The sequence below is a fragment of the Rhinatrema bivittatum genome, chromosome 7, assembly GCF_901001135.1.
Source record: "Rhinatrema bivittatum chromosome 7, aRhiBiv1.1, whole genome shotgun sequence".
NCBI classification, from domain to species: domain Eukaryota; kingdom Metazoa; phylum Chordata; class Amphibia; order Gymnophiona; family Rhinatrematidae; genus Rhinatrema; species Rhinatrema bivittatum.
Window position 1 is genome coordinate 95,893,026 of NC_042621.1, and position 14,317 is coordinate 95,907,342.

Genomic DNA, 14,317 nt, shown 5'->3' on the forward strand with positions numbered 1-14,317 from the left:
ATCCTTCAGCCACCCAAGGAGGATACTATAGTTGACACATATCAAATGTAGCTGACTGATCTAATAGGATCAGTCTAATCCTGCAGTGATTGTCTACTCACCGATGTAGATTGTCTGATAATGCCACAGATATGGTCTTAATTCTATGACACACCCTGAAGCCTGACTGAAATGTATCCAACTATTCCAGCTCTTCGACACCACTGCTCTATCAGTGTTCTTAGATACAGGAGATTAGAAACAGGCCTATAATATGTCACTTCAACTGGAGCTAGAGATGGCTTTTTCGATAGTCATTTCACCCAATCTGTAAAATAAGTGTTCTTGCAGTAATTAATCAGTTGACTCACCCATCCCACTAAAAAAAAAAAAAAAATAAACCCAAAAAAATTCTCTTTCGCAGATCTCACAGCCCAAGAATGACATGGGTCCAAATTTAGTCAATTTAGGAAATTTATATTCCGCTGACCCACAAATCTCAGTTGTAACAAGCAACATACATAACAGATAAATCAAAATATAAAAAACTTAATCACAAATCACAGGAGGTAGGCTACATGGAGGTTATAATGTCCAAATTCCTGTTTCTAATCCAGCTGGATAAAGAACATAAGAAATACCATAATGGATCATATCAAGGTCCACCAAGCTCAGCATCCTATCTAGGTCACATGTACGCAGCAGCATCCCAAATAGATCCAATTCCTTTTGTTCATAACCAGGGATAAGGAGCAGCTATGGATGTCTAAATGGCTAAAGAATACCCATAATTTATTTTTCACTCGCTCTAGTCACTGTCTATCTCATCTGCATCCCCTAGTGGCTTATGGGCCTGTAATGGCATTTTTTGGCCGAAGTCTACCAAACGTGGATTAGGATGCACTCATTGGACCCTGTGTTCTCCCCGCTGATCCCTGCATCATGTGACGGTGCAACAAGTGTGGGAAAGGAAGAAGTGAACAAGGGGGGAGGGAGTTAGAGTCACAAGAGAAAGCCAGTTGTTTTCTCCTCCTGGACCATGTTTTGGGAAATGGCATGCAACCTCTCAGAACATGTTTTCAAATGTGAAGATGAAAAGAGTATAATTAACATAGGCATGGGAGAGAGAGGCGCGAAGGACAGACGGAGAGACAGAATCCCAAAACTTCTGCCGCACTCCTAATTGTAATAAAAGTATTTGTACTAGATTACTGCAACTATTGTCTTTGCTGTATCTGTACATTACTTTTGCTGCGGTGCTTTCTGGAGAATTATCTAGCATTAGAAATAAACCACTGATTTATCCTGGAGTCTACAGTTGTGCTGTCTCAGGGTCTGAGTGTGAAATTGTGGTGGGAAGTGTTTTGTGTAGCAGATCCTTTCAGGAAGGATAGTGGCTTCATTTCTGTTTCAGAGCAGCGGATCCTGTGGAGAGGGGCTCGCAGGACACTGGGCCTTGTTTGTTTCCGGGCAGCGGATGTGTGTCTTTCCACATCCACAGAGTGAACCCGCAACAAGGTCACTAGCAATAATGTAGCTCCAAGAGATCACTAGACTGGGTTACCAATCTCCAATACTTCATTAATCCAGGGGTCTGCCTTCCCCTCCCACTTTCTTCTTTGAATACATGCAACCCAACACTGCTCTAACCCAGCTAAACTGGATATCTTCCCTGAGGCATGTCCACAAAAAAGCTTCATTGCTACTTCAGCCTTTAGAGGGAGATACAAATCCAACTCCTGAACACCCCCCCCCCCTCAGTACTCTCACAATAAGTATCATACAAAGAGGCCCCTGCAATACAGTAAAATGTTTTGCAAACTGCTCGTTCTGCCACTAAGCCTGATCAACCATCTCTTGTGTCAAAGGTGGAAAAATCGGCTCCTGCATTAATGCAGCTGTTCCTCTAGTTTACCCAGAGAAGCTTTCAAGACCTCTGAGCAGTAATGCTTCTTAGCTACCTTAGCAGTTCTTAAATATCTCCGAGCCTGAATTTTACAAACAACCTGTTGAGTTGGGAGGAGATATTAAATAGGGGGGAGATGTCCCCTATTGCGAATGAACACTCGTGGTGCTGGCTCCCTACTCCAGTTCCAATTGATCTGGAAGCTCAAGAGAAAATTGCTGGGCTCCCCTAAAAGAGAGTGTGTTGTGCCAGGTCTGTGATGCACGCCGGCTTCTTCACGAGACAGCCCTCTGGGTGAAACATGACCTGTGTGAGTTTTTTCTACATAGATTCCCCTGGCACGTGCTTGTTCACCAAGCTACAGGAAGCCTCAGGATGCACCTTTTCCACTTGTTCTATTAAAATTCAACATATAGTGACTTCCCTGTGAGTAGATTGTATGATAAAGTGAAAACTGTGTCACCCAAAGTGATAACCTCTCAGAGACAGGATGCTGGGTATGATGGTCAATTGGTCTTTCCCTGCATGGCACTTCTTTTGTTCTTAAGAGACCTCATGATTTGAAAGCACTGTGCTGGTGCTAAGCCTGACACTTAGATTCTGTATGAAAGCACCACACTTCATCAATTTCATTCTTCTGGGGAGATTTTACATTTGTTTCTTTACCTTTTTTGGGTGTGTTATTTACAATTTTGCTCAAAATTTGAGGTTTGCCTCCTTTTTTTTTTGTTTTTCATCTCAAAAAATAACTTATGTCATAGCAAATAAAAATCATAACAAATGTTAAAATGGTAAAGACGCGTCATCAATAACAGTGAATTGTGTACTACCTGGGAACGGATCAAAATAGAAACAGATCTCAAGATCATCTTAATCCACACTCATTTAGGACAAACACAGTCAGTGGGGTCGATGCAATACAGTGCGCTCAGCCGAGTGCACTGTATAAGCCGCAGGTGGACGCGGGTTGCATAGCCGCTAACTAATCCCCTTATGCAATAAGGAGTTTAGCGCTTCTACAACGCACGTCCAACGCGGAGTGAATCTAATAGCGCTCATCACATGCAAATGCATGGGAATGAGGCTATTAGCTATTCACTCCCAATGCCAAAAATAAATAAAAAATGTGTGTCTAGGACGCACATTTTAGGGATCAGAAATTAACGGCTGCCCAGAGCAGGCTTTAATCATCAGTTTTAAAGTGGACTATCTTTAAATTCTCCAATTTTATTTACAATTGAATTATGAGTAAAAAAAACACTCCACTTGTAAGGCACCAAAAGTGCCTTGTAAGGCACCAAAAGTAATAAACTGAAGAAACCCTAGGCAAAAGCCTGACTGAAGGCAAAATATATAATGCTTTTCTTGCAACAATATAGATCTGAACAAGCTTTAAAATTTAGCACTTGCAGAAACATTTTCACAGCTAAGGAGGGTGGCCTGGCAGAACGTATCAGTCAGCAGGACCGCAGGAAATACGCTAGAGAGAAGAGGGAAGCAGCCACATAATGCTATTATTATTTCTCAATTATTTAGCGACTTTTCTGTCTTATAGTTTCCACAATGCGTTCAATGCACGCACCGTTTTACTCACACATTTCTGGTGCACAAAACTCCTTGGTGCATCGGAAGTAGAGTTTGCACACAAAACAAATGTTACGTGCAACTGGAGATAAAACCGCGCGCTCTGCTGCGCACACCGGATTGCGCTGGGCCCAAAGGGATCCTGCGCAGCTCAGCTGATTTGAACCCCGTTGTATAGGAGCCACACGGGGGCCAGCTGGTTGAGCTTCGCAGGCTTTACTCTAATTGCGACAGAGCCTGCCTTCATCACTTTGGTCCCAGTGCACCGGCTACCTCCATTGCAGCCATCGTAGTACCGTCCACCCAGGAGGTGGCCCACAAGGCTGAAAAGCAGATGGGCTGCGACTGACCCCGGGATGAAGCCCGTGAGAGTGAAGAGCCAGTCCCCAGCTCCTCTCCATATGGCCTGATGGCGGGGACTGAAGAAAGGCGCAATGCGACACCTCTTTTCCATATGTCCCAGGGGGGTGAGGAATTACCGCCTGGCTCCCCTCCTTCTGCTGAAGCAAAAGGACATTGGGGAAGGAGGGATGGGGAGAGAAATGATACCAGAGGTTTGGGAGGGGGGGGGGGGGGGGGGAGGGATGAGAATGGATTCTGAGGTCTCCAAGGGAGTTAAGGGATAGGATCTGCAGGAGAAGGTAGGGGTGGGATGAGAAGGTTAAGAGATTAAATCTGAGGTCAGAAGGTGGGTAAAATGTAAATTGGAGGTGAGAAAGAGAGATCAGAACCTGATATCCCGGAGTTGGAGATGGGGGTGAGGAGATGGAAGGTTAAGGGATCAAATCTGCAGGGTGAGGTAAGGGGAATGAAACTGGGGGTATGCAGACTGGATTCTGCGGTCAGCAGGTGGGGTTAAGAGAGGGGATCTAAGATTCAGGATGGGGAGAATCCTGGGTGAAAGAATGGAATTGGAGGTAGGAGAGGGTAGAGAAGAAAAGTTAAGGTCTGCAGTGAGAGAGGGCTGTTAAGCGATTGGATGTGAGGTGGAAAGAAGGAAGAGGAATGAAAATGGAAACAGGATTTATTGGATATTTTAAGATATGAGTATTTGTAAATAAATGCAGGGTGGGAAGTGAATGGAGTCTGAAGTCTGCTGGGGGGGGGGGGGGTTAAGGGATTGGAGGGGGTAAGGTAAGAAGGAACGCTTATACTGGCTTTCAGGACGGGATGGAGGGCTGTGAAAAGGAAGGTAGGTGAGGGGGGAGGAGAATGGATTCTGAGGCCAGCAGGTGGGTTAAGGGATTAGATGGTGAAAAAATGAAGTATGAAGGAGAGAATGGAATTCGAAGTCTTCCCGGGATGGGGGGAATGGGAGAGGAGAGGAGAGAATGGAATTCAAAGTCTTTCCGGGATGGGGGGAATGGGAGAGGAGAGGAGAGAATGGAATTCAAAGTCTTCCCGGGATGGGGGGAATGGGAGAGGAGAGGAGAGAATAGAATTCAAAGTCTTTCCGGGATGGGGGGAATGGGAGAGGAGAGGAGAGAATAGAATTCAAAGTCTTTCCGGGATGGGGGGAATGGGAGAGGAGAGGAGAGAATAGAATTCAAAGTATTTCCGGGATGGGGGGAATGGGAGAGGAGAGGAGAGAATAGAATTCAAAGTCTTCCCGGGATGGGGGAATGGGAGAGGAGAGGAGAGAATGGAATTCAAAGTCTTCCCGGGATGGGGGGAATGGGAGAGGAGAGGAGAGAATAGAATTCAAAGTCTTTCCGGGATGGGGGGAATGGGAGAGGAGAGGAGAGAATGGAATTCAAAGTCTTCCCGGGATGGGGGGAATGGGAGAGGAGAGGAGAGAATAGAATTCAAAGTCTTTCCGGGATGGGGGGAATGGGAGAGGAGAGGAGAGAATGGAATTCAAAGTCTTCCCGGGATGGGGGGAATGGGAGAGGAGAGGAGAGAATAGAATTCAAAGTCTTTCCGGGATGGGGGGAATGGGAGAGGAGAGGAGAGAATGGAATTCAAAGTCTTTCCGGGATGGGGGAATGGGAGAGGAGAGAATAGAATTCAAAGTCTTCCCGGGATGGGGGGAATGGGAGAGGAGAGGAGAGAATAGAATTCAAAGTCTTTCCGGGATGGGGGGAATGGGAGAGGAGAGGAGAGAATGGAATTCAAAGTCTTTCCGGGATGGGGGAATGGGAGAGGAGAGAATAGAATTCAAAGTCTTCCCGGGATGGGGGGAATGGGAGAGGAGAGAATGGAATTCGAAGTCTTTCCGGGATGGGGGGAATGGGAGAGGAGAGAATGGAATTCAAAGTCTTCCCGGGATGGGGGGAATGGGAGAGGAGAGAATGGAATTGGTGGAAATTCTGTCACTGACGCTGGCAGCTACATTTCTGGTTCTGCAGCCTCCCCACCCTCAATCCCTCGGTCACCCTCTCAGACTTCCTGCCTTCATTAACTGAACCGAGCACATAAAAAAAAAACAAAAACAGGCGGAATACTCCTCCGCTGCTCTATGCTATGGCCTGGCCATTGGATAAAGCATTGGGAAAGGGAATAATATGATTTTAGGGTGATCGCCTGGCTTCGGCTCGTGAGGAACGGGTTCATTAAGTCCTATTATGTAACTTAATGAGAACAATTAACAGGTTAAATAAAACCTTTGAAACTGCTGAAACCCGGGAAGGGGTCGCCCGCCCCGCAGACCCTGGAGGGGCCTCCTTCCTGCCCCCCTCGCTGTCTTCGCAGCATGTACGGAGTAACGCGCCCCATAGCCCTACTGCTGGCGCCCAACAGGTGTCCGCCCCCCCCCCAGCCTTCCGGGGGAGCCTCGGCAATCGCACCGGGAGCGCAAGCCCTTCACAGGCGCTGAGTGCTCCGGGGGATCGGGTCTGCAGACGAAGCGAGACGGGCACCGCCGGCAGGAGGCTCGGGGGGGGGGGGGTTTACTTACGATCTCCAGCACCATCAGGACGCCGAGCCAAGAGCGCAGGAAAGCCACATCGCAGGCCGGCGCCCGCAGCGAGAAGGTCCTGCCGGCGCCCGCCGCAGTCTCCGGGCTGCTGGTCTGCGTGCTGACTTTGGAGGGAAACTCGGCCATGGCGGCGCGGGGCCCGGGCTCCCGGCTGGCACCTGCCTCGCCTGCTTGCACAGGGGGCCTCCCGATGGCTCGAGCAGAAGGGGGAGACCGAAGTTGGTTCGGTTCCGGTCGATGCCTTTCTCGCGTTTGCTTGCAGCAGGAGCCCGCGCCCAGGCAGCGCAGGAATGTACGTATCCGCTTACAGGCTCCCCGCGAGGGCGGGCTGGGAGCGCGCTATCCCCGCCGGGGAAACGTGTTACTCCGGTTCAACCAGAGAGCAGCAGCCACCACCAGCCGTGAACTTTCCACCCCTGCAGGTTAAACAGTACGCGAGCCTTCAGTGGGACCGCCTTAAAAAAAAGCAACAGGAATGATCTTCCAACGAAATCAAGGCTTCAAGAAGGTGGAGAGTGGGATAATTTACCTATTAATGAAAATGTAAGGGCTTAATTTACGGAGGCTTTCTTCTGTAACACCCCTCTCCTCTACTGCAGAGTATGCAGCCCCTGGGCTTCTTCCGATAGTTTGGGAGCCCACAGGGTCTAGGGTTGCCGACTGGCTCCGGATTTTCAGGATAGCTTGATCCAGGCCTGGTTTTATTCCATTGTGTGCAAGAACTTGTAGTTTTTCTTTTTCTTAAATCAGAACTGCAGGTCCCTGCATGCACTGGGGTAAAACCAGCACCGGATCGACTTGTCCTGAAAACCTGGAGCCAGTTGGCAACCCTAGTTAGGACAACATCATTACACAAGAAAAAAAAATTCACTGTCCACCCCAGACTTTCTTCTTGTTCCAAAAGCAAATGTTTACGGAAACAACTGATGAGTGGCAAACAACTTGCAAAAACAAAATTTGTATATTACAGTACAGTAATACACACTACCTACAATACAGTTTTCCAAGTTTCCAGAGGATTACTCTGACTCCTATCAGGATACTTTACAGGAACCTCCCAGGCTGTGAGAGTACCTCTTTTGTTCCAGAATCAAACTGTCAATTTTTCCTTCTCTGAATACACCTTTGATTTACAGGGCACTTTGCCTGCACATCTCCTCGGCTGCAGAACTGGTACTTCCTAGTGCTTGGCCTACTCCTGAGCGTATTTACATGTCTCCAAGAATTCACAGACCTGGATTAAGTTTTTCCCTCTAAAATCATCTTTCCGAGATTCTGGCTTAGAGCCCCTGCAAAGCTGCTCCAGTGACTCTGATGTTGAGTCCTGGACTGCACCTATGAAAAAAAAACAAAACAAAGCATAGACACTTCTCAGTTCCTTCGCTGTATTCAGCTGAAAACCCCTAGACATCTCCAGTAGGGAGTGCACAAAACCACTGCACCTCCTATCTGATGTCTTAGTTGTGTGTCTCATCAGTAAGAAACATTTTTAAGATTTAAACTTCCATTCTCTATCTATGGGGGAAAGTTTAATGAATCAGTCCTAAAATCAGTAAAGTCTACACATGAGCTTTTGGAATCCATTTCTTCGGAAACTCTGTACTAACAGCAAACTCACCTTGCTTCTGTTGATGCGTAATAAAGACTTGTGTTACTACCCTTCGCACATATTTGAGATGTCAGCAAAGGGTGCAGTTTTACAAAAATAAAAATGCTTTTTTTTTTTTGTTTTTAAAAAGCAACTAAAAAAACACAGCCCTTTCAATGAATGTCCTTGATCTTTTGAGAGAGAGAGAGAGAGAGAGAGAGAGAGAGAGAGAGAGAGAGAGAGAGACTTGCTATTATGTCTACTCCCTAGACAGGTATTTGTATCCCTATGAGAGGCTCACCTAGTAACTCGAGGTGGGGATTAGGTATGAGTGTAGGGGGTTGGGGGCCACTTTCACATTCAACATGAGACGTACGAACAGAACAGTGGTCACTTGTGAAGATTTGATGGCCTTCGGAGTGAGGAAACTCACTCCAAGATGAGATTTGGGCAACGTTCTCTCAACCTAGCTTGTTGTTGCCCAGGTAGAGTGTCCATCAAGCTAGTTTGGGAGAACGTTGCCCAAATCTCATCTTGGAGTGAGTTTCCTCACTCCGAAGGCCATCAAATCTTCACAAGTGACCACTGTTCTGTTCGTACGTCTCATGTTGAATGTGAAAGTGGCCCCCAACCCCCTACACTCATACCTAATCCCCACCTCGAGTTACTAGGTGAGCCTCTCATAGGGATACAAATACCTGTCTAGGGAGTAGACATAATAGCAAGGCTTTCTCTCTCTCTCTCTCTCTCTCTCTCTCTCTCTCTCTCTCTCTCTCTCTCTCTCTCTCACTCACTGCGTTACTGGAAAATGAGGCCCCAATGTTTGGAATTTTGTTTTGTAGGGGAGGGACAGGGATTTTGAATTTATGCTAAATATGCTCCATTTGTTCAATAATTTGATGGTTTATGGAATGACAAATACCCAAGCTTTCCTCTGAATTTCTAACAGGGTCCCTCCTCTGATCAGGATTAGTTTAACAGCCTCCCAAGCAGTGGAAACAGTGCTACATCTTTTTATTTATTTATATTCCTCCAATGTCAATTCAGAACTGTAATAAATAAGAATTGTCCTAAATCAAATTCTAGTCTTCCATGTGCATATAATATGTTATGCTTTGTGGGTTTGTGGACCCTTGACCCGAGGCACGAGTTGTTACAGCCTGTGGGGAGGAGCCCCACAGGTCCGTGTTGTCAGGAGGCGGGTTATCGGCACTGCGGGGAGCGGGTGCCAGACAGGGTCCAAGGAACAGCAGCAGGCGACGTCTCAGGGATCTGCATGAGCTCAGTGCAGGATGGAACTTGTTGCCAAGTCGGTTTGCTGGGGACACTGTTGGCGCTTATAAATGGAAGGCCGATGACATCATCAGAGCGGGACGCCCCCTAGGTTCCCGCCGAAGAGGCTTCATAGGCGGGGCCTGTGACGCGCGAGTGTGCGCGCCTAGGAGGGCCCAGCATCGGAGCAGGGAACGGCAGCGTCCATGCTGCCGAAGAGAATCCCATGGAACATGGCGTTGCAGGCAATCCCGTGCAGCGAGCAGCCCCAGGGAGGGCAGGAGAGCCGTGTAGGAGATGAGCACTTGCGGTCGCAGCCGTCTGTGACCGACGGGAGTAACATAATACATTTTTGTGTTTTATTTCAAGGGATACAGTTCCTCTATTAATCCAATGTTCCCACATGGTATGTGGGGGGGAAAATAAAGCTAAAATGTTTTGGGATGTCACCTGATCCAGTGGAGGGAAAAAAACAAAAAAAATAAATAAATAAATGAAAACTGAGATAAGAAAGGTCTTGATAATTTTCCACCTAATCACTTTCTCTTTGCAAACTCGCAGGGGCCTATGTAATAAAAGCTTTCTCCTATTTTGTATCCATGTGAAAAATGCTTAGTAAATAGGGCCTCTCCTTGTGAAAAAACACCCCTAAAACTGATTCCTTTTTGTGCTCATCTGTATCTCCTCAGTGACAAGGAATTCGGGGCTTTCATCTACCACTAAACTTTCCACAGATTTACCCACTTCACATGGGTTGTTTGATACAGAGAATATTGTTAAATCAGCATTTATCAGGTCATAAGATTGTCTACTAGTAAGGACCTTCATTTTTAGTGTTTATTTTATTTTTCCTGGGCATTTCAATGTGATAGCAACAAAAAACAATGGGGGAAAATGCCTTTTCTACTTTATCTTTTCCTATTTATTTATTTATTTGTTTGCTTTTATATACCGACATTCGTTGGAGTACATCACATCGGTTTACATTATAACAGGTGTAATAGTATGACAGGGGTGTCTTACTATATTTATACATTGCAACCTTGAACCTTAATGGGTCAACATAGAACAAAAATAACATTATAAATTAAGTCTAGGATGTTGCAAAAGTCAGAGGTAGAACTGGGCTAGGGGGCCTCTTAAAAGATACTATGATACAATATATACAATGTAGCATGAGATAGTAATAGAATACACAGTGTGGCGTGCAACCCATATTAAAGTGTTGTAAGTCATTTTTTCCACTGATTTTTTTTTGTTTTCACATTGAAATTCTCAGACAAAATAAAATAAAAACTGAAAATGAAGGTCCCTCTCTATTAGGGACATTAAACAGGAGTGGTCCTAGGCTGCCCCATATTTTGTGTCAGGTAATCTGTCGCTCGAGCTGGTTGCCTGTGCTGCCTCTACGGTAGCATTGTAAACAGGCTCCTCCGATTGTTATAGTGGGAGCTTGCATTCTCTGGGGCTGTGCATTTCTCCAAGCACCCCTAGTCCCAACCCCGAAATGATATTATTACCTGCACAGACCAATACTTTCAGCCCATCAGTAAATCTCTGAAGAGGGGGCTAGGCTTCCTGCCATCATTTGTGCTGTGCTATTCATCCGAGGCACTGAGTAACCGGAATAAGTGAAACAGAGGAGATATGGGGCAGCCTTATCTGATGCCAAACTCCATATTAAAATACTCCCCAATCCTTATCCAGTCATTGATGTCTGGTCTCTGTACTGAAGCCATAACGTTTCTAGCCATTTGATAAATCTCAATGGCAAGTCGCAGTGTCCATTTGCTTCCTTTGTTGTGTCCAGTTTCTCCCTTTAATTCATTCTTGTTCTCCTGTGCTCCTTAGATTTTTTTTCGAAGGGGGTCAGAAGAACAGAAACCTTCTCCTCACCTAAGGCATTTGCTTAGTAAATAGCTTCTATAGTCTGATAACAACTCTACCTGTCTGTCGTTTTGCTTTCCTTACATGTCTGAGAATAATCATTTGTGTTCTTCTTAGTTTCAAGTTCTTTTATGCTTTGAAATACTTTTTATGTTGGCCTTCTTTATAAAAAATATTTTACATTTTGTTTCCCTGTCTCCCAGCCTAGAGTCAGATTCTCAGACATATTGCAATGAGATGTGGTCATAACTCTTCCCTTCTGCATGCAATCAATGCGGATCCACCAGTGAAAGACTCGGCAGGCAGGCCAAGCTTGATTTACTAAGGTATTTCCCCCCCATTTTGCTTCTATGGGAAAAACTGAAAAAAAGCTTAATAAATCAGGCCCTGATTAGAGAAATCTTGAATAATGTAATGTGGTTGCAGCATTCCTATATTTAGATCTATAAAAATAAAGTTTGATTAAAAAAAACCCCAAATTGTAGGAGATATCTTTTTATTGGCATAACTTAATACATCTGTTAGTACAATAAAAAGTATCACTTACAAAGTCTTTGCTGACCTTTATTTCTATGAGAGAGTCTATAATTCCTTTGTGTTCCTTCACGGGGTCCCAGTTCGTGCCTTTCCTTGTCTCTGAAGCAAACTGTGAAATGAGACTCCAGCAGTCTCCTGGAAGATCTTCCATGCTGAGTGGCTAGAGGAGAATACTTAGGAGAGTTTCTGCTGCACATTTCCAAAGTTGTTCTCTTCTGCAGAAGATTTAACTGCATTGGAGCCCCACTACCTGGCACGGATCTGCCTGAGAGGACAGCTAAAGCCCCAGCTCCTGGCCATGTTCAACCCATCAAGGTATCCAGATTTCATCTTTTCCGTCTGAACTTGGCAAATAACTTCCGCCTTAGCTTTTTCTTTCTTTTTCTCGCAGTGCAGTAGTATAAAATATTCTGTAAATTATGGTTAAATATTTTCTGCAACTCGTGAGCTGCTGGCGGGTTTGAGAACTCTGAATGAACTAAGTCAGTCTCTGCTGTGGTCCTGCAGATCTCTCCCTCCCCTCCCCCACTGACCCAGTGGCTGTGTAGATGATCCTCTAACCATGTCTGTCTGAGACATTGTTGGCCCCTCCCTTCATGCTAAGTTGCAGCTGCCAGGCCTCACACATTGTGATGCTGCCTGTGTGACATGATCAACCTGCGTCTGGTTGTATGACGTCACTGTATGCAACCCCCCCCCCCCCCTCTCAGTGTTGATTCAGAGCATCAGTGTGTTATGTACTCTGCTACTCTTCTGCTTTCTGTATCTCTCCTCCCCCCTCCCCCGCTCAAGACCTTTATAGGTTTTCTAACCCTACCCATTCCTACTTTTTTTGCCCAACTAGACCTGGGCTACTGATCACCTTACATTCCTTGCCAGCCCCACTCCCAGGTGTCTGTATCGCTCCATGGTGAGACCGCACCTTGAATACTGTGTACAATTCTGGTCACCGCATCTAAAAAAAGATACGGTATAATTGCGATGGAGAAGGTACAGACAAGGGCTACCAAAATGATAAGGGGAATGGAACAGCTCCCCTATGAGGAAAGACTAAAAAGGTTAGGACTTTTCAGCTTGGAGAAGAGATGGCTGAGGGGGGATATGATAGAGGTGTTTAAAATCATGAGAGGTCTAGAATGGGTAGATGTGAATCGGTTATTTACTCTTTCAGATAATAGAAAGACTAGGGGGCACTCCATGAAGTTAGCATGGGGCACATTTAAAACTAATCGGAGAAAGTTCTTTTTTACTCAACGCACAATTAAACTCTGGAATTTGTTGCCAGAGGATGTGGTTAGTGCGATTAGTATAGCTGTGTTTAAAAAGGATTGGATAAGTTCTTGGAGAAGTCTATTACCTGCTATTAATTAAGTTGACTTAGAAAATAGCCACTGCTATTACTAGCAGCGGTAACATGGAATAGACTTAGTTTTTGGGTACTTGCCAGGTTCTTATGGCCTGGATTAGTTACTGTTTGAAGCAGGATGCTGGGCTTGATGGACCCTTGGTCTGACCCAGCATGGCATGTTATGTTTACAGTATTGCCACAATCTGGTTAGGTACTAGTTTATTGAAAAACGTGTTAAGCGTTATGTCAGGATGGCCGAGCGGTCTAAGGCGCTGCGTTCAGGTCGCAGTCTCCTCTGGAGGCGTGGGTTCGAATCCCACTTCTGACAAATTATTTTTCTAGGTTACTTATACAAAATTTAAGTGTGTACTTCTTTAAATTTTATACTCCTCACTCTTATGGCAATAAAAATAATATCGTATTGTCATACATGCATTTGATGTTATAATGCGAAAGCACTAGCAATACAAAAGAGAGGTGCCAGAGCACCCCTCTATATCGAACAACTTCCTTCCCAGTGTACAGTTTAGCACTCCTAATTATTTTGAAAAGTTTGTGATATAAACGATTTACTACGTGCCAGTAATAGATTACAAACTCAATAATGCTTGGCTTTCACGTACAAAAAATAGAGAAATTAATTATATTAATGCTATCTGCTCAGTGCCCTGGTAAAGTAGTAAATTCAGGACAACAGAGAAACGCGATTACCTTTTACAAATACATATTACTTATCAACAAGAGAACAATCAAATGTTAAAGTGAAATCATTTAACACTAAATGTTTACATAGTAACATAGTAATGACGGCAGAAAAAGACCAAATCTGTCCGCGCAGCAAGTTTCTTACGTTAGTAAATGTCACTCCGTGGTGCAGGTTACCCCCAAGTCTAACGTTAACCGTAGTAAAACTTTTACTCAAAACCACTGTTTACTTTTCGCTTTATATTTGTTACTGTTATGAAATTACAACTTCCTGCAAAAGAATTAGTGAACAATATCCAAGTATTTCTAACAGAGATTTACCATTTTTTTACAATTTAAAATGTAATATTTTTAATAAAATGGTTGGAAAGGTGATTTATGATTTAAAAAAAAAAAAAAAAACCAAGGTCTGTCAGAAGTGGGATTCGAACCCACGCCTCCAGAGGAGACTGCGACCTGAACGCAGCGCCTTAGACCGCTCGGCCATCCTGACTTCTCTGCTGCCTACCTCCCTCCAACACTTACACAAACTTCCCAATCATGATTACGGGGGCTCTGTCTTTTTTCATATTTTAATACGATTATTTAGTCTAG

General features: G+C 45.0%; 1 protein-coding gene and 2 non-coding genes across 7 annotated transcripts in view; 1 reads left to right on the forward strand and 2 right to left on the reverse strand.

The window, feature by feature from the left end:
• PLLP (plasmolipin) overlaps positions 1-7,081 on the reverse strand; it is a 67,364-nt gene extending 60,283 nt beyond the window's left edge. The window contains exon 1 of one of the 5 annotated variants that reach the window (XM_029608737.1): positions 6,916-7,081. Coding sequence is in view for 4 of the 5 variants with exons in the window: in XM_029608735.1 (XP_029464595.1) it covers positions 6,366-6,512 (147 nt within the window). In the remaining variant the exon portion in view is untranslated. Of the gene's footprint in view, positions 1-6,365; positions 6,858-6,915 lie in introns of those variants that run through there. The other 4 variants (XM_029608735.1, XM_029608738.1, XM_029608736.1 and 1 more) reach the window with 4 other exon arrangements.
• Positions 7,082-13,263: 6,182 nt separating this feature from the next.
• Positions 13,264-13,346, forward strand: TRNAL-CAG. The gene has a single exon. It is a non-coding gene; the product is annotated as a tRNA-Leu (tRNA).
• Positions 13,347-14,133: 787 nt separating this feature from the next.
• On the reverse strand, positions 14,134-14,216 carry TRNAL-CAG. Its single transcript has one exon. It is a non-coding gene; the product is annotated as a tRNA-Leu (tRNA).
• Between the last annotated feature and the right edge of the window lie 101 nt (positions 14,217-14,317).